This window comes from Syzygium oleosum, unplaced genomic scaffold (genome assembly GCF_021117445.2).
Source record: "Syzygium oleosum isolate NSW1041296 unplaced genomic scaffold, Sole_v2.1 Sole_v2.15, whole genome shotgun sequence".
NCBI lineage: Eukaryota > Viridiplantae > Streptophyta > Magnoliopsida > Myrtales > Myrtaceae > Syzygium > Syzygium oleosum.
The window spans coordinates 78947-104946 of record NW_026607499.1 but is presented as its reverse complement, the minus strand read 5'-3'; the positions used below and the strand labels follow the sequence as shown (position 1 = coordinate 104946).

At 39.6% G+C, this 26000-nt stretch overlaps 3 protein-coding genes across 3 annotated transcripts in view; 1 reads left to right on the top strand and 2 right to left on the bottom strand.

The window, feature by feature from the left end:
* The first annotated feature begins 10921 nt into the window (after nt 1-10921).
* Nucleotides 10922-26000, top strand: part of LOC115663750 (ankyrin repeat-containing protein At5g02620-like) — a 45837-nt gene continuing 30758 nt past the window's right edge. Inside the window, exon 1 of the mRNA XM_056318164.1 lies at nt 10922-11754. Coding sequence (XP_056174139.1) covers nt 11484-11754 — 271 coding nt within the window. The 5' untranslated portion in view covers nt 10922-11483. The remainder of the gene's footprint in view (nt 11755-26000) is intronic.
* On the bottom strand, nt 12359-15220 carry LOC115662305 (protein ACCELERATED CELL DEATH 6-like). Its single transcript, XM_030584467.2, has 2 exons — nt 14693-15220; nt 12359-13181 (listed from the first exon to the last, which is right to left on the bottom strand). Exons 1-2 carry the CDS (start codon nt 15146-15148, stop codon nt 12507-12509), a joined length of 1131 nt encoding a protein of 376 aa, XP_030440327.1. The 5' UTR covers nt 15149-15220; the 3' UTR covers nt 12359-12506.
* The window catches only part of LOC115663600 (uncharacterized), a 48134-nt gene continuing 38960 nt past the window's right edge, over nt 16827-26000 (bottom strand). Inside the window, exon 12 of the mRNA XM_056318166.1 lies at nt 16827-17216. Coding sequence (XP_056174141.1) covers nt 16947-17216 — 270 coding nt within the window. The 3' untranslated portion in view covers nt 16827-16946. The remainder of the gene's footprint in view (nt 17217-26000) is intronic.

Here is a 26000-nt window from a genome sequence, read left to right as displayed (position 1 = left end):
GGAAGCCCGGTAAAGATAATGATTTCGTAATCCTCAGTATTACATTCAACATGGTTAATCATTCATATATAAGGCTTAGAAAATGTTTCAATCTGTTCTATGTTCTATGTCTTGGTTGACGGTACAAGATGCAATAAAAATAGGGTTAATACCATTAAAAATCCAAAACTAATACCGTATAACATATTTACCCCAAACTATTTTTCATCTCACAAAAAATCTCCAACTGGTTCCTCATTACATGTTTACCCCAAACTGGTGCCCTAATCCAAATCCAGCATCCATTAGTAGTTTAGGATATGATGTTGAGGGTAAATTTCGATTAGGTTACCAATTTTAGGATTTTTTGTGAGACGAAAATCAATTTGAGATAAATGTGTTGTGAGTTTTCGGTGAGACGAAAATTAGTTTGGATAAATGTGTGATGGGGATATAGATTTCGAATTTTTAATAACATAAACCTCAAAAAAAAAAACAGAACAGTTAATTCCAAGTCAATACCAATGTTACCGGAAACTAAATTATTCCAGTCCCCTGGTTTTTCATATATCTATGCGCGTGCAAGTTTCAAGAGAATTCTTAATTTTGGAATTGGTTTGAGCATGGGAAATAATTCTCAAAAGAATGGAACCTTTCAGAGTGCATGCTTTCTAAATCACAAGGACCCCGATCTAGCTTAAATACTTTACCACCATTTATCAGTTTCTATTTCAAAGAGCATTGGTGGGAAAAAAGAATGGTATAAATGTCATAACTTTCATATGATGCTTACTTTAGTGCCAAAACTTTTTTAGTGATAATTTGAGTGCCATATCGGGGGAAAAACAACCACTTAAGTGCCTTCGGCAACAAATTCCAGCAATTCATCTTACATAGCTTTTTTTTATAAAATTTTCATTCATACGTGGCTTTTTTTATAAAAAAGAAGTCCAGCCTGGGAATTTTTTCTTCCTAACATGGCAACGTAAACAAAACCACAAGGCGTCTCTCTCTCTCCCCAAAAATCTCTTCTCTGTTATCTTTGCGGCATTCTACCAAGAACCGATTCAAAACGAATACACTGCAGTAACCATATAAATGAAGCGGAAGATCACGAATTTAGGACAGAATACTGGAAGAAGAGTTTGGTTGTACGTAAAAAGAGAGGTGTGGATCTGAAGAAGTCAAAGAAATTGGGAGGTGGGTTTGGTCTTGTTTTGGAAGAGAAGAAGAATTAAGTGTTGGAGGTTTGTCATGGATAAACTCAGTTTCATGAGTGATGAAACTGAGTTTTGGAGGTTTGTCTTGCATGAGTGATGAGGAAAAGGGCAAAAGAAAATTAATAACACTAAAAAAAATCAATGTTCTTGTGTTGGCGTACGCGTGCAGGAGGAGAAAACAGAGCAAACGCAATGGAGAAATAGAGCTCTGTTTTCACAATAGAGACCAGAGCGCTCTTTCTCACCTCTCGTTTGTCTTCATGATGCGCCGATTCTCCGTCACTATAGCTGGGGACGACGAAACCCGAAGAATGGATGAAGAAGGGGCGGGTTCTTCCAGCTTGGAGGAGGAAGAGGAGGCCTTTCAGTGAAGATGAGGCCATGAGTGGAAGATTGAAGACAAGGCCTTGTAGTGAAATCGTATCGTGAACAAGTTTTGAACATTTCTCAACTTTGGTCTTCTTAGCGCGCGATTTGATAAGGATATTTTGATGAGATAATTTTGCCCGAATTTGAGGAATTAGGGTTAGGGTTCTCCCGAAACACATTGAATTTTGCCCCAGTTCCTTAATTTGGGGCAAACAATCTCTAAACACGTCTTTTAGAGGTTTAATTGCTAACTTCATCTTGTAGACAAGCCATGTCAGAGTTTATATACTAAACTATTGTTACCTAAATCGCCAATGTAATTGAAGTGGTCATTTTTTTTTTTTAACAAAAGTGACACTCATGTGATTGTTTGAAAAGTTTTGGCACTGAAGTGAGCGACGTACAAAAATTATTACACTTCTAGTGTCCTTTTCCTACATTGGTGGCTAAATATACTAATAACTACATTTCAAGGTACTACTACTAAGGTGTTAAAAACTTTAAACTCATCTGTCATCAAGATTTAAAAGGTTTTCAACGTGGTTATCTGCTAATGATATGAAGTTCTTCGCTAGTTCCACGAACAAAGAAACAAGCCTAGTTTGTTAGAACAGTTAACAAAAAGCACTCTGGAGAAGTAATTTAGATTCCTAATGAATTGATTGATAAGTATCAAAGAATTTAGGAAAATGACTTGCTGCTTGGTATTTGAATAACACAATAGTTTGAAAATTTTCAGATGGCCAGTCGGTGTCAATGGCAAGTAACAAAAGTACGGAAACTAACCTCCTCTATTGTCCACTTATTAAAAAAAAAATTCCCAAATGGAAAGCACACATAACTTTATTCTTTCCTTTCATCCTTGTTTTCTTTTCCTTTTTCCCCGCATTTACTTGGACTAGAGAGTCATCATTCGAAAAAAGAAGAGACAAAGTTTTCTTTTCCGTGGGCCGACTAATTTTTAACTTTCCATTAGAAATTCTGAATGTGACATGTTATGATATTGTCCTTTCACAACCCTCTTTCTCTTTTACCATCTGCGATTCCCTTCATCAAACGAATCGTAAATTTCAATCCAGGTGAAAGAGGACAAAGTAACATGGCTCTCTTTGGTGGTTAAGCAGTAGGATACTTTTTTCCTTTGCCAAGGACCACCGCATCAAGAAGACAGGTTAGCAAATTCATCAATTATATTAGATACGGTTGTAGCAAGAAAGAACTTAGCAAACTCTGCAGTTGATTTAATTTGTGACATTATGTTGTTTCATGTCTGCAGTATAGGAAAATATTTGGTACGAATCATTGAGATTTCTGACTAGTAAAGAAGGAAAAATGAGATAAGTACCAAGTTCCATCCAAAGTTCTCCAGAATATCTAGCAAGCTGGATGGAGATAGGGAATTAGCGCAGCAATGTGCTGCAGACCCTTTGAAATACACGAATGTAAAGTGAACATCAAAAGGCTTGTGATCGACAGTTCATGCATCATCCTTAAAACCCGACATTCCTCTACGAGGAAGTTAATCTTTTACAGGACGGAAATGAGTCCTGTCAATAATTCCTCCTTAAACCTTTGTCAAGATATTGTTCCTCTTCTCTCTATACACTCTTCCCTCAATGTCATGCTTGAAATACGAAGACAGATTGATGGAGCTTCAGATGTGTTTTGCCAACGTAGTCAAGGTTTTTAGTCTAGGCCCACTGCATTACTAGCATAGGCAAAATGTTCTAGGAAGAGATTCCTGTTAAAAGGCCCACAACTGCAGTCAAGTATTACTTCTAGGATCAAACTAGAAGTCGCAGAAATTTACACAATAGCGGCATGGCTTAACGAAGTGTCATTCTGCAGCGTGGAATCACATTTTCTCTGCAGATTCAAAGTTTTATCCTTCAACATCTTTAAAGAACAATAGACAAGAAAGAGAACTTCCGTGCATTATCTCAAAAGTTGGCCCGTAGTACAATAAAGAATATCACAAGACTTGTGAAAGGACAAAGGGGAATAAAATCTAAGAACAATATCGAAAAGAAAGAATGCATAACACAGAACTGTGAAATTCACCCTTTGTAGAACTTTTTCTCACCAGAGGTCCTCCATCACAAAAATTCAACAACGCCTCGACCAATCATGGTGCTCTTTGAGACAGGCAGGTAAGTTGCAATGATGGTAGACAGATAACTCTAACCATGAACATGAGAAACTAGGTAACTGGCAACAGGACAAAGATGACAATAAGAATACATAGATTACAACATTGTCTTTAATTCATGCATCTCTTATTGAGCTAACTGTGCTGTTGATGTACTGCATCAATACAGTATGTTGGTTATGTTAACTAAGAATTACTGGATTACAACATAGGAGGGCATAAAATAATCATAAATAGCTGACCATTGCAGCATCTAAACCACATGTTTACAGGTAAATAATGGCTACTATAACTTCATTTTTTAAGCTTTCCAAAGCATTTGTAGACTTTGGATATCCATCAAGTTTTCCACGAGGATACCACCTTAAACTTTCTAACTACCCCAATAACTCAACATTATAAGTTTTATTTTAACTAAAATTGGTGTTAATAAGATATGCAGTCATTATCAACATCCTCTCTTTCCTAACATGTTGTAAACTCGTTGAAACTAGAGATGATGAAGAATTAAGTCCTGTCTTAACAGTTTAAGCCAGTTTAAGTCCGGGCTCTAGTTCTTTGATGCCGTCAACGCAATTTGCTCACTCTTAACTGACAGCTGCGGATTTTCTCTTGCATCAAGTGAAGTATCACAAACTTCTCAATATGTTAAATTTCAAGTTCAATTGAATAACTGTTTTAGTAGATCTAACAAATTGCCCACTTATCTATGCCTACTTTACAGAATCCGCAGAATGTCTCCATCAACATGAGGGAATGCATAGTTAGCAACTTATAATGTGGTTAAGATCGACATTCATCGTCATCACCTGAGAAATCCCGACTATGTTGAAGCTATCGCTAAGTTCGCTCATGTTCTTCACCTATGATATCGAAATTATTCCCGAAAAAGTGTAACTTCAACACCTTCTCACAAGCAATGGCAATCTGAAAGGCAAGGAACATAACAGATTGTCACGGATTCATAAGATACAAATCATAATGGATAACAAGCAATAGTCGGTTGACGACTTACCTGCTCTAGAAGTGGCATAGCCCACGATTCCCATGAGCGTCTCCTACAGTGGAAAGAGTATATCAACAAGAAGTCCACTGTTGCGGGATTGGATCTCTTATTCTAGGAAAAGAGATATTGTCAATATTGTATTTTTTATCTTACTGCCTATTTAGGAGTGTTTTCCTATTTCAGGTTGCTTGTTACCTTTGTTGTAGCAACCTAATTCTGTATAAAAAGAAAGAATAATGGCAAAGCAAAACTCACGACAAAAAGGAGAGAAACACCGTGAGAGATTTGTCCGAGGACGTAAGCTTATTGCTGAACCTCGTTAATTCTTGTGTGTTATTTCTTTTGTGATTGTCTAAAATTCAACATGGTATCAGAGCAAGTTACATCCTACTGATTTTATGGTGGCTTGCTCGTGCTATTGCTGCACACTGCTTCAAGACGGATTGTTGCAATTTCCCGTTGGTTGTTGTTTTTTTTTATATTTGCTTTGAGTCATGGGTGATAAAGAGCAAGCTATTGCGGAGTCATCAAAGACCGTTGTGCAGGAGGCACACAGTCAGCGACTCACGTCCTTGTTGCTGAATGGGAGGAACTTTCTGCCGTGGTCCCGAGCCGTCATGATTGCCCTTGGTGGACGATCTCGATTGGGTCACATCACTGGTCGAACAAAAATTCCTCAAGAGTCTGATCCCTCTTTTGAGGAATGGCAAGCCAATGATCACAAAGTCATGACATGGCTTTTCAATTCTATGGAATCTCAAATATATGAGATCTTTGCCTATTCTGATACTGCTCAAGCTCTGTGGGAATCTCTCGATGAGATGTATGGCCAAGCTAATAATTCTTCTCGAATTTTTGAATTGCAGCAAGGTTTGGCTTATTCCAAGCAAGGTGCGAATCAATCCTTTACTGAACATCTTGGTCACATGAAAAAACAATGGGATGAACTCCGCCAATATCGACCTGCCACCCAAACAATTGCTGATTATATCAAAAGAGAAGAGCAAGACAAAATTTTTCAGTTATTGGCAAGTCTTAAGCCTGAGTTTGAAGATACCAGGAAACAAATTTTATCAAGTCCCGTGCTTCCCTCCTTCAATTCGGTGTGCTCTACTGTACAAAATGAGGAGACCCGCAAGCGGGTCATGAATTTGGCTCCACCTCCACTCACGGCCATGGGGGAAAACTTGGCCCACAATGCTATAATCACCACTAGTGCCGCACCAAAAAATCAGCAAGGTGAGTCTAGTGCTTTGGTGTCCAGTGTGCGTTTTGCCAAGGGAAAATCCAAGAAATCAGTTCGCTTTCATTGCGATCACTGTAATCGTGATGGGCACTCTAAAGACCGTTGTTGGGTTCTTTATCCACACCTTCGTCCTGCCAAAGACAGAGGTCCGAATGCTCAGATTGCAGTGCATAGTAATGGGGTAGAATTTCAGACCCAGTTGGAATCTCTTGCACTTCAAGTCCAGCAATTACTTCAGACCCATGGTCAGGGAGAAGCTTCTTTTACCACCTCGAACACTGCAAATCTTGCTAAGGCTTCGGGTAATGTGTATGCTAATTCTGCTCTTTCTCACACTCAGTTTATAGTTGATTCTGGGGCCACAGACCACATGTGTCATTCTCCCTATGTATTATCTAATATTACTTCAAGTAGCTTACATCCTGCTATTACTATTGCTAATGGTGGGCAAGTTCCTACTACGGGGAGTGGACAGCTCCAATTTTTTTCAAAACAGTCTGAGGCTTTATTGGTCCCTACATTATCATCTAATTTGATGTCAGTCAGTAAGTGTGCTAAACAGTGGAATTGCAATGTTATTTTTACTCCGCAAAAGGTGCTCTTCCAGGATCGCACTACCAAGAGGATGATTGGTGAAGGCACACTGAAGAATGGGTTGTACATGTTGGAGTCTCACCTGCCGGTTTCGATGGCAAGTAAAGGTCATTGCCGACACGTCTCGCTTATGGCATTGGCGCATGGGTCATCCCTCGATCGCGTACTCCGTATTCTTGACTTGTCCCTCAGTCATGATTCTAGCACTTGTGATCCCTGTCACTTTGCTAAGCAGCATAGACTGCCTTTTTCTCTTAGCACAAATAAATGTACTGAATTATTTGGTTTAGTACATTCTGATGTTTGGAGTTCTCCTATTATTTCTAAGGAAGGTTTTCACTATTTTGTCACATTTATTGATGATAAATCTCGAGCTACTTGGCTTTATATTCTTAAGTCAAAGACTGAAGTTCTTCGTGTCTTTCAAGAATTTTGCAGCATGGTAAAAAATCAATTTAATACTGCTGTGAAAGTTCTCCGTACAGACAATGGCACTGAATATACTAATCAACAGTTTCAAAATTTTTTACACAACTTGGGCATCCTTCATCAGACCTCCTGTGTTGGTACTCCTCAACATAATGGCATTGCTGAACGAAAAAATCACCATATTCTTGAAGTAACTCGGGCTTTATTGTTCTCTGGTCACTTGCCAAAAACCTATTGGGCCGATGCTGTTCTCACGGCTTGTTACTTAATTAACTGACTCCCTAGTCGGGTTTTGGGCTACACGACCCCTATGGCAGTGTTACGTGGTCGGAAATTTGACCTTTCTCATTTGAGGATATTTGGGTGCATCTGCTATGTTCATTCTCAAACCAGTGGTAAACTTGATCCTCGTGCTAGGAAATGTGTGTTTGTTGGGTATTCCTCCGTCAAGAAAGGCTACCGGTGTTACGACCCGAGTACCCACCGAGTATATATCTCTCGTGATGTATTTTTTGATGAAGCTCACATGTTCGTCTCTGACAGGAACCAAACTCAGGGGGAGTACACTGATGACTATAGAGAATTCTCTCTTGATTTTGTTCCTGTCCCAATACCTCCCGAGGAGACGCCATATGTCAGGAGTCCTACAGGTTCTGCAAGCTCATGCCCAGAAGTGGTTCATGACCACTCACATGATTCTGATATCACCGCTAATAGTGATGTCTTCCCAGCTGCTAATCCAGAAGTTGTTCCTGAGGGTATAATGAATGAAAATGCAGTAGAAGAGGTGCCAACAGCTATTTCACTTCGAAGGTCATCACGTGTTACTCGACCTTCAACACGTCTTCGAGATTTCTCCACTTATTACACTGTTCATCATCCTATCCAGAAATTTATTGGGTATGACAAAATTTCTCATAACCACTTCAGTTTTTTATCTGCTATTGAGGAGCAACAGGAACCTACTAGCTACTTGGAAGCAAAGGATAAAGGTGTATGGATTGACGCCATGAAAGATGAACTTCAAGCCTTGGATCGTAATCACACTTGGGAGTTGGTACAATTGCCAAAGGAGAAAAACACTATTGGATGTCGATGGATTTACAGAATCAAGTATAATAGTGATGGTTCTATTGAGAGATATAAAGCTCGCCTTGTTGCCAAAGGATACACTCAGACATATGGGATAGACTACAAAGAGACCTTCGCACCAGTGGTAAAAATGAACACGGTAAGAGTGTTGTTGTCTGTAGCTGTTAATTGTGGATGGTCTTTGTTTCAGATGGATGTAAAAAATGCCTTCCTTCATGGAGATTTAGAAGAAGAAGTGTATATGGATCTTCCTCCAGGACATCCCTTGCAAAATAAGGATGGAGTTGTGTGTAGATTAAAGAAAGCATTATATGGACTTAAACAGTCGCCTAGAGCCTGGTACGGTAAGCTCAGTTCGGCACTCATCAAGTTCGGCTTCAAAAGAAGTGCTGCAGACTCGTCGATGTTTACTAAAGCCGACAATCAAGGTATTGTTGTCATTCTGGTTTATGTCGATGACATTGTTATTACTGGTAGTAACTCATCTGGAATTGAAACACTCAAACTTCATTTGAGCAAGGAATTTGATATTAAAGATCTTGGCAAATTGAAGTATTTCTTGGGTATTGAAGTGGCAAGTTCTCACAGAGGAATATTCTTATCGCAAAGAAAATATGTTCTTGACTTGCTAAAGGAAACTGGCAAGCTTGGAGTCAAACCGGCCAATATACCTATGGATTATAGCAGTAAGTTTGTTTCTAATAATACACCATTACAGGATATTGGGCAATTTCAGCGACTAGTAGGACGGCTAATTTACTTAACCATTACTGGGCCTGATATTGCTTATTCTGTCAGTTATGTGAGTCAGTTTATGCAGAATCCAACATAGGGGCATATGGAATTGATAAACCACTTGCTTCGGTACTTAAAAGCTTCACCAGGAAGAGGAATATTGATGAAGAATAATGGTCACACAGAGATTGTTGGGTATACTGATGCAGACTGGGCTGGAAATCCTGTGGATAGGAAATCTACTACAGGTTTTTGCACATTTGTGGGTGGAAATATTGTTACTTGGAAAAGCAAAAAGCAAAATGTTGTTGCTCGTTCTAGTGCAGAGGCCGAGTACAGGGCCATGGCTACCACAACATCCGAAATTGTATGGCTGCGATTATTGCTTCAGGAATTGGGATGTGAGACTACGACTAAAGCTACAAAGTTGTTTTGTGACAACCAAGCAGCAACACACATTGCCTCTAATCCTGTTTTTCATGAGAGGACTAAACACATAGAGGTGGATTGTCACTTCGTGAGGGAGAAGGTTCAAGATAAGACAATTGAGACTCCTTACATTCGCAGTGAAGATCAGCTTGCGGATATTTTCACCAAAGCTCTTCCCAAAGGAGCATTCCAAGATATGGTGAGCAAGTTGACATTTGACAATGTCTTCGCTCCAACTTGAGGGGGAGTGTTGCGGGATTGGATCTCTTATTCTAGGAAAAGAGATATTGTCAATATTGTATTTTTTATCTTACTGCCTATTTAGGAGTGTTTTCCTATTTCAGGTTGCTTGTTACCTTTGTTGTAGCAACCTAATTCTGTATAAAAAGAAAGAATAATGGCAAAGCAAAACTCACGACAAAAAGGAGAGAAACACCGTGAGAGATTTGTCCGAGGACGTAAGCTTATTGCTGAACCTCGTTAATTCTTGTGTGTTATTTCTTTTGTGATTGTCTAAAATTCAACATCCACTTTCTGATGAACTAACAAAAAATTAATCATGGCACCAACGTGGGAGGAAAGCCTAGACCAACATAAGTAAAAATGAAGGTTAAGTTAAAAACAAACGACCCATTGCCAATGCGGTTTTGCTGTTAAGAATTCAGTTCTACATACACATAATGTCGATGTGGTATGGGTAGGACACTAATTGCTAATTCCATGAACGACATAATCGTAGCTAATGTCATCCAGAGGTTCAAGTTCAGAACATCAGAAGAATAGTCTTACGAATGTATCTTCACAGTGGCGACTACTGTGTGACGTAGATGAGGGCCTGCAAGCCCTCACCCAAGGGTCGCCGGCCCTCACCGACACCCCAACAAGGGCCGCTGGCCCTCGCCGACAAAGCAGAACAGCTTCGGTCTTTCCTTCTCTTTTTTTCAAAATAATATTTAGCTTTTGTCATGTCTCTCTTCGACATAGTATCCTAGTCCCTGCTTTTGCACACAGTATTTAGTGAGAAAAATGATAGATGTGAATTTTTATACATTATAGTATCTTCTATAAACATTACAATAGAAACGTTATGAACATGAGTTACAACATTTTTTAATGGATCATAGAAGTAGAGGAGATCATTGAATGGACTCAAATTGGGGATCGACTGATTTTTACCTATGTCCGTGCACAATAGAAGTTTATATATGTAAATCTTAGAGTGGGACCAGACTTGGTTGGCCTAGCGAGTGTCACATGATGAGAATCCATGATTAACGAGGAAGTAGGCCCATGAAGACTACAGAGTAAAGGACTTGTCGGTCAAAAACGGAAAAAAAGAAAAGGAAACTACAGCTTAAAAAGATTGAGCACATTATAAGACAATAAGTCCTTCCAATTGGGCCCGCGATTATGGTTACTTTAATAAATGATTTCTATCAGATTCGATTCTTCAAGAAGAACGTTCGAATCAAGCACGTGCAATGCTTCTGATTTTGATGAAAAGTGGAAGACAGTCCGACAAAATAAAATAAAATAAAGCTGCAGGGAGACTTGGCCATTTTTTTTGTTGTTTTTTTTTTTGTACTTGTCCTTTTCCCCTTCGACAAGAGTCACTCCATGTTCTCATTATAGATTTGCGTGTGGAAGAACTGAAAATTCAGAGGAGACTAAACCCCATAAATTCCCTTTAGATTTTATCTGAACTATTGATGGGCCATCTATATGCATATAATAGTCTCATTTTTAGTAATCTTGAGAAGCTCAATGAAATTTCCTCTCTAATATCCTTCCTTTAGCCCCGTCCTCTTATGAAACTCAATGAAATTCCTCTCACTTGAACCCATTGCTTATATTGGTAAGTTCCTTTGCAACTACTTTGTGTCCTCGGAATGGTGTGGAGAGAGTAAGAATGCATCCTAAAGCGTATGAGGCTGCAAAGTATGGAAACCTTCATTCCCTAAATTTGGGAGATGGAGAGTACCTTCTCCTCCAAACAACGCAAAGGATAACAACATTCTTCACGTTGCAGCTCAATATGGGCAGGTAAAATTCATTGAACATCTCCTTCAATGTCCATCAGGACCGTCTCTTCTTTGGCAGGGTAACTAGAAAGGGGACACTCCCCTACACATTGCTGCTAAAGTGGGAAGCAGGGGAGCGGTTCGAGTCTTTACTAATCTAGCGAAATTATTGTATTGGGTAGCTGAAAAGGGACAAGTTGACGCATGCAAAGAGATGCTTCGAAAGCCGAATTCGAATAAAGATACTGCGATGCACTATGCAGTAAAAGGAGGCCATGATATGGTGCTGAAGTTGCTAATTGAAGAAGATCCTCAACTGTGTAATATTACTAATGCTGTTAATGAGTCCCCGCTTTATCTCGCAGCACATCAAAGACGTTCAGATATCATTGAGCTAATTTTAAATGCTTTCCCATTGTCAATTTCTTATAAGGGCCCTAAGGGACTAACAGCTCTACATGCCGCAATGCACTACGCACTACCAAGTAAGTATCAAAAGATTCTAAATCGAAACAAATTTTAACCGAAATTCTCTCTCTAATGCAAGGCTTTTCTTTGATGAGATTGCTAGTGGTGGCAGTGAAGGCCGCATCTACACTAGTATTTTGTTTACATAATAATAGAAACAATATTTATTTATGGGTTGGGCTTTTTCCATTCCTTTGGCTTATAGACTCCCCTATCATGGTGTTCAGATCATATTGTCCCTTATGGGACTCACCTTTTAGCATTTGTCTCTTTTTTTTTATTCAGTTAAAATGTGGTGTTCCTCATTTTCTTTCCTTCTTTTCTTTCCTCTCGGGTCTCACTTTCCTCTTTCATATCTTTCCACGCCTTTAGCGTCCCTCTCTATTCCTTTTTTCCAGAGGGACAGCACATTTGACTGGCCAGGAAGAAAAAGAATGTGATAAGCAGTAAAAGGGAAGTGATACCTGCCAGGAAAAAAGCAAGAAAAGAGGGAGAGCACGTTTGACCGCCACATGAGGGACACTATGATCAAAAACACTGCGACACGGAGTGAAAAAAGCATGCTAACCCTCTTGACTTTCATTTGGTTAACTGGGATGCAATCGAGTTGTGCGTCCTTCACATACACGAAAAGTCTCAACGTTGACAGGTTTTAAATCGGACAGCTGACATAAAAGTGCTCGAACTTGACGACTGACAGAGCAAAAAGAAAATCTCCCGTGCACAAGCTCACGGGACTATAAAGCCAGCCCAGCCATTAGCAGCTCTCTTAGTGTATCCCATACTCACGCCATCCCTCTGGGAGGAATATATAGGGATATAGATACAACGTCCCCGCACGATTTTTGGGATCTTGGATAAAACCCACGATGTAATGACTCCCCACACATCCAAACACAACCCAAGGAACGATTGCGAGCCCAGTGGTTCTGGTCAACACTACATACGTACCAGAAGCAAAGGCTAGCACCATTGCGAGCATCGCAAGGTAAATGAAAGTTCCGGCGCTGACGGTGAATCTCGCCCTTTTACGATCGCTCAACGTAGAAGTATCATATTGTAAGAACAATGCCGTGGCGGAGAAACTGAACGCAATAGTGTTTGTTATCACAAAGGTTGTGAAAGCTGCCCTGCCAGCAAGAGTCGCCATTCCTTGGTTGGGTCCATCACTGATATAACCTCCGGGCATCGTGAAGGCCGCGGCGAAGGTTGCTGTAGCAATGAACGCTGCCACTAGTACTTCAAGGTCGATAACTCTTTTCATTGACGAATCGGAATTTTCTTGGCTGGGAGTATTACTTCCCGTGGTTATAGACCCAGCTGGTTGACCTTTAAAAGATTGCTTATCTAACCTCGTCTTGACATATTCCGAAGCCCAGTCTTGTATAACCGGGAATCCATGATATCCTCTCAACGCACGATAAACAGAATATCTGAATTTGACCTGAAAATGTACAGAAAGTATCAATTAACGCGTGGTCTTTCCCGGCAAAATACTTCAAGACCCTCACTTTACTCACTCAAAATCCATCTATAACAAACAGAATTCCCGGCCGAGTCCTAAAACAATATTAATCAATCAATTCATCTCCTTTAAATGAGGTCAACAATTACACTTTCGGGTATGCCATATCTAAGTGAAATTATTTAGGAATTGTTTGAAGTCCTTTTCTCAAATTGGGTAGAGTGCAGGTTGTCTCTTTTATCTCAAAACTTGTTTGAATGGGGGCAGAAAGGAAAAAGAAGGATTTTAGGCACAAGAGCCACCAAACAGTCTGGATTTATTCTCCATTTTTCTTTTCTTTCTTTTCCCCCCTTTCCCTTATCCCCTAACATAAGAAGCTCCCGACCATCTAAAGTTTTGCATTTGTTTCAAGATAAACATGCCCCACATTTACTTCATAATTTTTTATAAAACAAAATATTCGAACTTAAAATTGCTTTATACTATTTTATATTATATGCAGTTAACTGTTGGCTATTAATACCATATTTGTTTTTTCTTTATGTAATCCGTTTTTAAGTGGGGCTTTTACATGTGGGAATGAGGTAGATGGTTTAAGACTCTAAGTATTAATTGGCTCTAAAGGGACTTCTATTTTTAACATTTTTGCAATAAGAACTACCGGCAAGATGACTATTCTGTAAAAAGAAATTTTAATATGACAATGTAAATTCATAACTATGTTATAGAATCAAACGAAATATTTGAATAAAATTGTTTATCTACAAATTTTGTGTTACTTTTCCAATACTCGTATATATGGCTTAATCAATTTTTTCAATAGTCTAAAAAAATTCACATTTTACTTTGTCACTATATAATTTTTGTGTAGACATCAATTTATAGATTAATTTGTATTTTGAAAAAACAATATGACCCTATACATTTGGTTAATAACAGATGAAAACATTATATACTATTATATACCAACTCATACATATAAGAGAACCATAAAACTTCAAATCATGAATTTAGATTCATTGACTATATACCAAATAACGTTTAAATTAGTAAGCTATGTGAATTGATTTTGATGTCTTGTTATAGGAACAATAATGATAGATTAAGTGGGATAAAAAAAGTTTTTTAATTTTTATCTAATTAATTTAATAGTTAGTATGCTAATTAATGTTAAGTGAAGTGGGAGGGTATGAGGCTTTGTGATAATGTGGCTCAACCGCAAAGTTCAATCCTACCCAACGTTCTTACTAAATATAGTTAGATATGAAGTATGAAGTCCCTTCACTCGGAGCCCCTTTTTCAAATGTGGGTCACACTTACTAGAGCAATCTATGCTACAATTTGTCTACAAAGTGGACGCAAAAAGACTTTTAGGTTGTTTGCATGTGAAATGAGTATCACTTGGGCCACAGTTTCTAAACGATATTGAAGAGAAATTACTCGCACTGCGAGTGAACGAATCAGGCTCTATAGTGTTCAAACAAGCATACCTCCTCACGAGCAAAAAAAATGTCAAGGGCGGTCAAATGTTCCTTATTTGTGGCAAAACAGTTCACCCTCCTGTCTTTTGCAAGTATGTCCGTGATGTGGTATTTTTTATGAAGCACAGCCAAATGCAGAGCCGTGTTTCCATCAGTGTCTTGTTCGTCGATAAGATCCTCTAGGTTTGGCATCCCTAGTATGTGCTCGACGACCTTTGTTTTTCCACCAATAACAGCTGCATGAAGAGCCGTTTGCCTTTTGGTGTTTATCATGTCACAAGCATCAGGACAGGATTTAACAAGCTCGTCAATGACCTTGATGTGGCCTCGAAACGCTGCAATGTGAAGAGCCGATTCCCCCTCTTTGTCTGAGCAGTATGCCACTGAAGTATCGTGTTGCAGGAGCAGTCGAACTGCTTTGACATTGCCAAAGCAAGCGGCATAATGAAGAGGAGTCCATCCCATATCGTCTTCTTTTCTGAACACTTCTGGTATCTTCTGTATGATTTTCTCCCAACCTTTGCAAATACAATAGGAATATGTCACGATTTAGACTGTCTTTGGTGTCTTGACATAGATATATAACATTACATTTCACCCCATTTAGCTTTCCCCTTTTTCTTCGTACTGGGGAGAAATATGTTATGGTTATTCTGAAGTTTCTCTAGTGATATTGTGCAACGTGTAGAATCTAACTACATTCAATGTAGCATAATGCAGGAACTTGTAATCGTAAGGAGAAAATGTCGAAACAAATAAGAATGCCAAAAAAAAAAACGAACTGGATGGGAGAGAAAAGGGAAGACGTAGGGGTATATGATGGTGATGGTGGTTGCTGCCACTGCCACCGCAGGAGGGTTTGATGATGATGGTGCCCGGAGAACGAGATCTTAGAAAAATGCGAAGAAAGAAATTTAAGTAGGCGCGAAAAATAGAATCTTGATAACAATGATTTTTTTCAAATGAACACGTAATCCCAAATGCAGTTGGTTCCTTGGGATATTCTGTGTTATGATACTATGTACAAACTCTAATCTTCTTGTTTTAGTCCGCAAACTAAGAAAAGACTAACCGGTTGGAATGTATGTAATAGTCAATGAATAAAACAATTAAGACAATGAAACGAGAACAACGACTCGAATACTTTCAAAACATAACCCTCACGCATAAGTGGTCAAGAGGCATGTCCTCGGGAATAAAGCATGACCTTTCATCAATATAAAAGTAATAACAAATAAATAAAGAGTCGAGTTGCTGAGCAGTTGCGGTTAAGTCGGTATTTGTCTGGTGATTATCTTGAGGTTGCAAGGGAAGTGTTGGATTTTGTGTGTGTGTGTATTTTTTTTCGCGTGTTGGATTTTGTGTGTATTTTAATAATAAAAAAATGCTCTTCATAGCATTAATGAGTTTTATTTGTTCCTTCCGTTGATTGCCGTACTTCAATTTCCATAAATTCCTTGAACTTTCTTCGACCTCAGTAGATGTTTGAAAAAATTAATCATGTAAATTCGCAAAATCAAGTTACTGGTTAGTACGTCAACCGCATTGTAAAGAATTTACTAACACCAAATTGATTCCTAAGTTACCAACTTCTTTTAAACTTTACACGTGGACAAGGTAAAGGTTAATAATTTACCGACAACGTTATGAACTTACAAACGTCAAATTGATTAGTAGATTAACAACTTCCAAATTTTAAAAGTGGATTGGATAAAAAGGTTAGTAAGTTATCGATATGGTAATTAATATACCAATGTGAAATGAATTAGTAAGTTACCAACGCCTTTTAAGTTTGCAAGTGATCAAGATTAAAAGTTAGTAAGTTAGGAATATTGTACCAACTCCAAATTTCTTTTAAGTGTTACAATTAGGCGTGGGTGGAGGTCTGTACACCGCCGACGGTTTGCCAAAGAATGTGACGTTTACTAGCATAGAGTTGAAGTTGCCGTTGAAATGTGACTTGCCTTCGACTTCTATGCGTCGCTCTTTAATGGCATGGTTGCGCAAAGCTGCAGGAAGTACCATAACAGTTTCAGCATCTATTAAGAGCAAGAGTCATGGCTAATGCAAGATCCTTCATTTCCGATTCGACAATATTAGAACTATAAGTCAATCCAGTGAGTAACATCATCAAACAAATAGGTACACAAGGCCAAGAATGCATCACCATATCAACCTATAAAAATTCAATCACCCACTCATGCCAAAAACAATCATTTCGCTTCGTGTTTCGTGTTCGTGCTGGGAATACATGCATCACTCTCTAACGCACACAGAGGAGCAGCGGCCGATCCTTGAACAGCCTAGCCATTCTTCGATACAAGCCCTGAACCCATGGGGTCCAGCTACTAGAAGCCGTTCCCGTTGCCATGTTCTTCGCTAAAGCTGCATCATCCACCAAGTAAGGTATTATATATTTTTGCATGTCAGCGAGAGACATCTGGAGATGGTTCACAGAGACGTTGATGAATTTGACTTTCGCAGTTTCATCCAAGGTCTTCAATCCAATCCAGTCCTCGATGTAAAGCTCGGTCTGCAGGAAATGCATATATTAGATACATTCCTCTTTTTTTCAATCCAATCCAGTCCAAAGGGTATAAGGACGCAAATCGGAGCATCAAGTAAGGGTAAAAGCATGTTATTATGAGCTTCCACCACCGTGACAGCAGGAAAATTATCCAAAAAGTCTTAAACCTACTGCACTTTTGCCAATTCAATCTCAAACCTTTTAATTTTGCCAATTGAGTTCTAAAATTTTTCATGTTTTGCCAATTGAGTCCATCCTGCCAAATTTAGCCAGAATTCTCTAACGTTGACGCAGGTCATCCTGCGCGGCACAATCGGTGCTGACGTAGACAATTTTTAATAGTATTTTAATATTTTTTTTGAATTCTTTTTGTTAATTTTTATTTTCTTTGTCATTTCTTTTTTTTCTTTTCTTTTTTTTTTTTACAACTCTGGTCAGCGAGAGTCACCAGGCCCTCACTAGCTATGGGCGAGGCCATCGCGGCAGCGAGCGAGGCCGCCTTGCCCACTGTCTGGGTGAAGGTCGCAACCCTCCCCCGCGACCGGCAAGGCTTCGCAGCCCTTGCATAAAAAAAAAAAAAAAAAGAAGGAAGAGAGAAGAAAATGAAAAAAAGAAAAAGAAAATCAATAAATAAAATTTTAAAAATATTAAAATATTATTAAAGATTGTCCACATCAACATCGACCATGTCATGTAGGACGGCTGATATCCACATCAGCAATTTTCGGCCTAAATTGGCTAAATGGACTTAATTGGCAAAACGTGAAAAGGTTTAAAACTCAATTGACAAAACTTGAAAAGGCTTAAGACTCAATTGACAAAACGTGAAAAGGTTTAGGACTCAATTAGCAAAAGTGCAACAAGCCTAGGACTTTTTGAACAATTTTCAGCCATGACAACACCATGTCGCAATATGTTCTTTCGCCCATTCTGTTCCATCTATTTTTCTCATGTAAATGCAATTTTCCTTAGATTATCGACTTTTCAAAATCGAATGCTCAACAATCATGAAAATCATAAATCACTACCAAATGAATTCGCGGACCATGTCATGGATATACACCTCCAACGCCATAAGGTTGTAGAGGAAGAGCTCGGTAAAGTTAATGCTTTCATAATCCTCAGTGTCACTTTCAACATAGTTAATCATTCATATGTAAGGCTTAGAAAATGTTGCCACTTGTACTCTGTTCTATTTCTTGGTTCACCTTACAAGGTTAAAAAAAACAGTTAATTCCAAGTCAATATTAATGTTACCAGGGATTTTATCCTGATCTAGCATAAGTACTTTACCGCTGCTTGATAGCGGTCATCACTATCACCCAAAGTTTACCTAGCTTCTCGTGGCTAAAGACACTGATAACTGCATTCAAGGTACTACTGCTAAGGTGATTTAGAAACTTTAATCTCATTTGTCATCAAGATTTGGAAGGTTTCTTGATGAGGGAAAAAAGCCCAACAAATCGTAATTCAATGACGAACTGCTAAATATTAATCATGCGTCCAAGCAACATAGCAATTACCTCATGTGCAGGCAAAATAGTATCAAAAGTTCCATTTGAATGGTATCCGAACCACAATGTTTCCTTTGGTATTAACCAAGTGTCTTGTTCAAACTAGAGGGAACTAAAAAGAGTTAGCATCACGAAGCCGAAAAGATGAGTTCAAAATCCACAGCATATGCAAAACTAACCATAATAAGGACTAGGTTCTGCAAGCTAGCAAATCTTTCCTTGTAGGTCAGCGGAGCAGACTTCGTCAGCCAAAGGTTGAAGATTAAGGGGGAGAAAAAAGGGGAAAGAAAAAGAATAAAAAATGGGAAAAGAAAAGAAAAAGAGAAAGAAAAAAAAAATACGAAAAAAAATATTTAAAAAATTGTCACGTCAGCATTGGCCGGACGGTCGATGTCCACGTCAATACCGGCCGGCCAAAATTGGTCAAATTGACTAAATTGACACAAATATAAAAAATTTAAGACTGAATTGGTATAATTGTAATAAGTTTATAACTGTTTTGATAATTTTCCCAAAAAATTTCAAGGAGGTAGTTGGTGTCAAAGGAAAGAAACAGAACCACGGAAACAAACCTCATTTATTGTCCACCTGTTCAAAAAATACACTAGCGGAAAGCAAGCATAACTTTGTTCTTTTCTTTCTTCCTGTCTTCACCTATTTTCCCGCATTTACTTGGATTGGAGGGTCATCATTTAAAAAGAAGAGACTGATTTTTCTTTTCCGCAGATTGATTAACATTTTACTTTTCATTAGAAATTCTAAATGTGACATGATATGATATTGTACTATCACAAACCCTTTTTTCTCTTTCACCATCTGCACTTCCTTCCATCAAATGCATTGCAAATTTCAATCCAGGTGAAAGAGTACATAGTAAAATGTCTCTCTTTGCTGGTTAAAGCAGTAGGAAACTTTGTTCCTATGCCAATAACAACAGAAAGGACCACAACATCAAGAAGGTAGGTTAGCAAATTGATCAATTATATCAGGTACGGCTGTAGCAAGAAAGAACTTAGCAAGCTCGGCCGCTTATTTAATTTGTGACATCACATTGTTTCACATCTGCAATGTAGGATAATATTTGCTACAATCAAAAAGATTTCCAACTAGTAACGAAGGAAAAATGAGAGAAGTACCAAGTTCCATCCAAAGTTCTCCATTTTCCAATGGTCGTGATCGTGATTGTGGTCATTAGGAAATTCAAGTGTACCATAAAAGAAAATCTGTTAGAAACTTACTTGGAACTTTTTCATTATTAAATTCAAGTGAAGGCTAAAGGAGATGACTTCTCTAAAAATCCATCGCGGGAGCAGGGTCTCCACTCTACGGTCAAGAAAATATTGGGTGCTTGACTAGTGCCACGTAGGATTTTCAGCGGTCCACTCATTAGTTGCCATGTGTATACACTGGGCCCCACTCTGACTCTTTTTCGTATCTTCACTGCTCCCCTTACTCTCTCTCTCCTCTCAATTTCTTTTCCGTCGTCTTTCTCCGAATCCCTATGGTGTTCCAGAACATTAAATTGCTTCATTTCTTCCTATCACTAATGACGTAAATGATAATTATTCTATTTCAGAAATCAATTTTTAGCCAGATTTTTTATTTCTATTTCATGAAAAAAATTTTAAGCAAAAATACACGTTTGATAACGATATAAAATTTCTGTTCCCGAAATAAAATTTTATTTGATAACAACACAAAATTTCTCTCTCTTGAGTGGCCGGCGGGTGAACGGCGGGCGAATGGCGGCGGCGGACAGTGGGCGATGGACGGTGGCAGCGAACGATTGGCAGCGGACGGTGGGGGGAGGCGGCGGCGGACGGCAACACGGCTAGTACGGAGGACGATGGCTGGAGGCGGCCAGCGTCAGGCAGCCGCGGGAGGCAGGCGACGACCAGCGGCGGGAGACAGTGTCGGAGCGCATGTTGGGGGCAAGCCTTCTTGTCCTCCTTGTCGAACCTCTGTTGGGGCTGGTTCCATGCTATATTTGGGCCCCCGCCAGAGGCTACGTCGTCGGTGGTGGTGGTGATGGTGGCCACTATCTCTCTTCGGCTTTGGCTTCCTGGGTCTGGTGAGCCGCGGAAGTAGAAGTGTGCGGTGCGGTTTCACAGTAGTTAGGAGGAACAGAGAGAGGGTAAGGGAGCTTTGAACAAACGAAAAAGATAAATTGTTGAAGTCAGAGTGGGCTCAGTATGTACGCATGGCAACTGACGAATGAAATCCAGTAAATCTGCAATGAAATGATGAGGACATTGTATGACTGCAGATATATTAGAGAAGCCGAAAGGGCCTCGGCGCAGGATATTAGCAGATGACATGAGAGAAGACCGCCTTGTAGCAGACCGTAGAAAGGCTCGAAAGGGTGCGAGGGCGAAGCCATTTATCACAAGAGATACATTGCCAATTGAAGTTGGCAACGACCACACCTAAAGCCCAACATACCAAGGACAAGTCCTGTTTAATCTGTCGAAGGCTTTGCTCATGTCAAGTTTTAAGTGTAGCAAAAGATGATGACTTTTTTCTCTTTTTCGAAATTTCTAAAACTAGATTTTTATAAATGACTCTACTTGGCACAACAGCTCCTTAATAGCAAGAAATCAGAGAACGTGGGACAAGTCTTTGTCAGTTGCCCAAAATCTTTGAGATTATTTTATAAGTAACATTGCAAACACCGATAGCTCGAAAATCAAAGATAGGTTGAGGATTAGGAGTGTTTTAAGGAAATAAAATGCGTGATTCGTTTCATGAAGCAAGAAATCTGATGACAAAAAGGATACAGACTACATCAGTCCAACAATATCGCAACATTTTACATAAAAGATGGTTGGTGGTTCATTAGGTCTTGGGGGCTTTCAATGGACCTAATTGGAAAACAACATTTTAAACTTCATCTTTAAGAGGTTGGTCAAGAAAAATATTGCTGGTCGTCTAAAGATAGCGCCCAATGCTCCGCTATCCTCAGGTTTGTCTTTAAGGGAAGGAAGAGAAGATTCACTATTGGAGTCTACGCACTTTCTCTTTGAAGGGTGATTAGACTTGGAAACATCTATGGACTTCTTAAGATGGCAGTCTTCCCTGAACTGGATTCAATTCCACCATGTAGGACAGTATCAAAGTTGGTAATTGGAGAGTCGAGTAGAACAAGGAGAGGTTCTGGCTCTGCAGAGGCCCAAAGAAAGCCCAGCTTTTTATCTTGGCCCTGGGGAGGCTCAGCTGTAGCTTAGAGACCCGAGGAGATGAGAATGGGCCCAAAGCTTTTTGTATTTCCCTTTTCTCTAGCACAGGCTGTTGGAGGTGTGAAAGTAGCAGGTTGAATTTGTAAGGACGACCAGAGCCTGATGTTTTCTTGCTGATGCAGAAAAGGTATGCCTCATGACTACTATCATTTGCTTTGAGATGAGAATCCTTTCCCTGATCATGTATCTTAATTTCTTGGTTGAAAGGTTTGCCAAAGAAGCATGTGTTATATTTATAATGTGATCCCACATTTAGGTTTGACCCACGTTTTCTCTTTTAAATGACGGTTATCCACTGGCGGTTTTTCCATGCTTTGTACCCCTTCGGTGACAACCGCCCTCTTCGGTAACCGCCTTGATGAGAAGCGGTTTAAAAAGATGAACGTTCATTTCATAAGGGTAGACACAAGGTCTAACGCAAACCCTCTCATTCGGTAATACACCATCAGTACGCGAGGGGATTGGGTTAGTAGAGTGCGCCCGAATCGCTCTCAAATTAACGTCGAACTACCGTGGATTTCCGACGAACGTAAAGTTGAACAATGGCTGGAGGTCAATTTATGTTCGATCCTGTTTTCCGCATTTGATTCTAATTGTGCATGAATTTTGTTCTTCTATGCATGATTAGAATCCTTCAGTTTTAGTCTTACATTTGGTATCAAAGCAGTTTAGTGCCTCTGCCGTGTTCTTGTTGAATTTTGGGTGCTTTTTTCGGGGCTTTTTAAGATGAACAGTAATTCGGGCTTTTTGGGGCTGAGAGGGAAATCGTTGATTTTGGCCAAATTCCGGCGACCCACCGCTCGACTTCGGATCGGCACGGTCGCACCGCCATGGAGAAGAATAGCCCTAAGTTAATCTGGCATATTGGTGATCGCCGGAGGCTATTTGAGCGGCGGAAGTTGCGGGTTAGGGTTTGTGCGTTTTGACGGAATTTTGCTTGATTCGAGCCAATTTCTTGGTTGTTTTCGCCGAATTTTGGGTCCATGTGGTCGTGCCGACGTGGTCTCCGAAACCCATAAATTATTTTGGTGTAATATGGGCTACCGGAGGAGACCCATTCGGTTGAAGGCGCGGCGGAACGGCGAAAAATGGCGAGAAAAAGCTTCTGTTTGCACGGAGGAAGAAGGCGCGTGGCACACGCGCGCACAACCGCTGGCGCGTGGTCTCCACGCGCGCACGCGCAACCGCTAGCGCGTGCGGCCCACGCGCGCGGCAGTTGTAGGCGCGTGCGCCGCACGCGCCCGCGGGGTAAAGAAGGCGCGTGCGCGCCACACGCCCGCGCATAGGGCAAGCACGTGCCGCGCACGCGCCCTGGGAACCGGCGCCCACCTTTCTGTTTTTACACTTCTGCCCCCGCTTTTTACCCGTTATTACGCTTATGCCCCTTGCCGAATTAAGTTTATAATTTTGTCCTTCATGCATTTTATGAGTATTTTTTATGCATGAAATTAAATGTCCAGTGATCCATATATTTTAATTAATTGAGGAGTAGCCACAGCATCTTTAGTTAATTAAATTATATATTAAGAGCATTCGGACCACATTTGAAAATGGACATTGATTGTAATTAATCTTATTAATATGATGAATTTTATCCCACAGGAATTTTCATTATATTAATTTGATTAATTAGGTGGAAATATCATATTATTTTTCTTAATTTACCCACAGGGATTAAGGAAAGGAATATAATATGATAGTTTCTTCATGAAGTATTTATGAATCTATTTAAATTAAAAACTTAGCCCACATGCAGTTTTTATGTTATGTGATTCATATTTTGTGACATGTCTTACATTGGTAGCACGTGACATACATTGATTTTGCCTCAAATTTTGTGACATAAGCATGATTATTTGATATGCAGTTTTGCAACCTGTGAATTTCTCTGAATTTAAGAGTGATGTTCCCATACTGAATGGTGAAAACTATAAAGTTTGGAAGGAGTCAATTCTTCTTCAATTGAGGTGCATGGACATTGACTATGCTATAAGGAAAGACGAACCACCTGCTCCTACTGACACGAGCACTGCAGCTGAGATAGCCCTTTATGAACAGTGGGAGCGGTCCAACCGCCTTAGTGTGATGTTCATAAGGACTAAAGTATCTCCTAGTATCCGTGGTTCAGTCGCTCAGCATAGCAATGCTAAGGCTTTATTGGAGGCCATTGATGCGCAGTTTGAGACTTCAGAAAAGGCACATGCCATGACCCTGATAATGAAGTTTTCATCTTTAAAGCTCACAAGTGTTAGAGGTGTGCGTGAGCACATCATGAAGATGAGGGACATTGCAGCTCAGCTGAAAAACCTTGAGGTTGAGATATCTGAATCATTTCTTGTGTACTACATTCTGAACACTCTCCCGCAACAGTATGCACCTTTCAAGATCTCTTACAACACACATAAGAATAAATGGTCAATTAATGAACTTATGACCATGTGTGTTCAAGAGGAAGAGAGGCTGACTATGGAATTGGGAGAAAGTGCTCATTTGGCAACACAAGAAAGGAATAAGGGTCACGGCAAGCAGAAGGGGAAAGGTAAAATACCTCCCCAAGCTGACATTAAGAAGGAATCCAAATGTTTCTTCTGTAAAAAGAAGGGGCATATGAAGAAGGATTGTGTCAGATTTAAGGCCTGGCTCGAGAAGAAAGGTAATCCAACCTCTTATGTTTGTTATGAATCTAATATGGCTGATGTGAGTCACAACACTCGGTGGATTGATTCTGGTTCTACAATCCATATTTCAAATTCCTTGTAGGGTTTTCAAAACCACAGGAAGCCAGTGGGAAGTGAACAAAGCATCTATTCAGGAAACAAGATGCGTTCGCATGTAGAAACTATTGGGACATGTAGATTAGTTCTCAATAGTGGCTTTGTTTTGGATTTGGAAAGGACCTTTTATGTTCCAAGTTTCTCTAGAAACTTAATTTCAGTTTCAAGACTTGTACCTTTGGGTTACTCTTTTAACTTTTCAAATTCAAACTTCAGTTTACTGTTTAAATCTGAAATTGTTGGGAGTGGTATTTTGTTTGATGGTCTTTTTCGAATTAATTTACAAGACAATGCCTATTATAATGCGATGCATGTTCATGATAATGCTGGTATGAAACGATGTGTTGTGAATGAAGATTCCTCTATGTTGTGGCACCGGAGATTGGGACATATCTCCATAGATAGAATTAAGCGATTAGTAAATGATGGAGTACTCGGTACTTTAGATTTTACTGATTATGATATTTGTGTGGACTGCATAAAGGGAAAGCAGACCAACAAGACAAAGAAAGGTGCCAAGAGGAGTACAGACATATTAGAAATCATACATACGGACATTTGTAGTCCTGATACTCGTATGGTCAGAAATACTTCATCTCCTTCATTGATGATTACTCACGTTACATGTATCTCTACTTGCTTCATAATAAACATGAAGCGTTGGATGCCTTTAAGGTTTTTAAGGTGGAAGTAGAGAAACAATGCGGCAAGCAAATTAAGATCGTGAGATCAGATAGAGGTGGAGAATTTTATGGTAGATACACTGAAGATGGACAAGCACCTGGTCCGTTTGCAAAGTTTCTTCAAGAGAATGGCATAGTTGCCCAATACACTATGCCAGGTTCTCCGGACCAAAATGGCGTAGCAGAAAGAAGAAACCGAACTTTATTGGACATGGTGCGGAGTATGCTTAGTAGCTCCAAACTTCCTAAGTCCTTGTGGACTGAAGCTCTTAAGACGGCAGTGTAAATATTAAATCGAGTTCCAACCAAGGCTGTCCCAAAGACGCCTTTTGAGTTATTCAAAGGTTGGAAACCAAGTTTGAGACATGTACGCGTTTGGGGATGCCCGTCTGAAGTAAGAGTTTATAATCCACAGGAAAAGAAGTTAGACCCAAGGACTGTAAGTGGGTATTTCATTGGATATGCTGAAAAGTCCAAGGGATACATGTTTTATTGTCCATCTTGCACTACTAGGATTGTGGAATCAAGAAATGCTAAGTTTCTTGAAAGTGACTTGATTAGTGGGAGTGATCGATTGAAGGAC

What these genes read in the sequence shown, in the direction of transcription:
- LOC115662305 (XM_030584467.2), bottom strand. Translation starts at nt 15,148, where the DNA reads ATGGGATGGACTCCTCTTCATTATGCCGCTTGCTTTGGCAATGTCAAA. An exon ending in TTTTTTTTGCTCGTGAGGAG is followed by an intron (nt 13,182 to 14,692) that starts GTATGCTTGTTT and finishes GTACATTTTCAG; the next exon opens with GTCAAATTCAGATATTCTGT.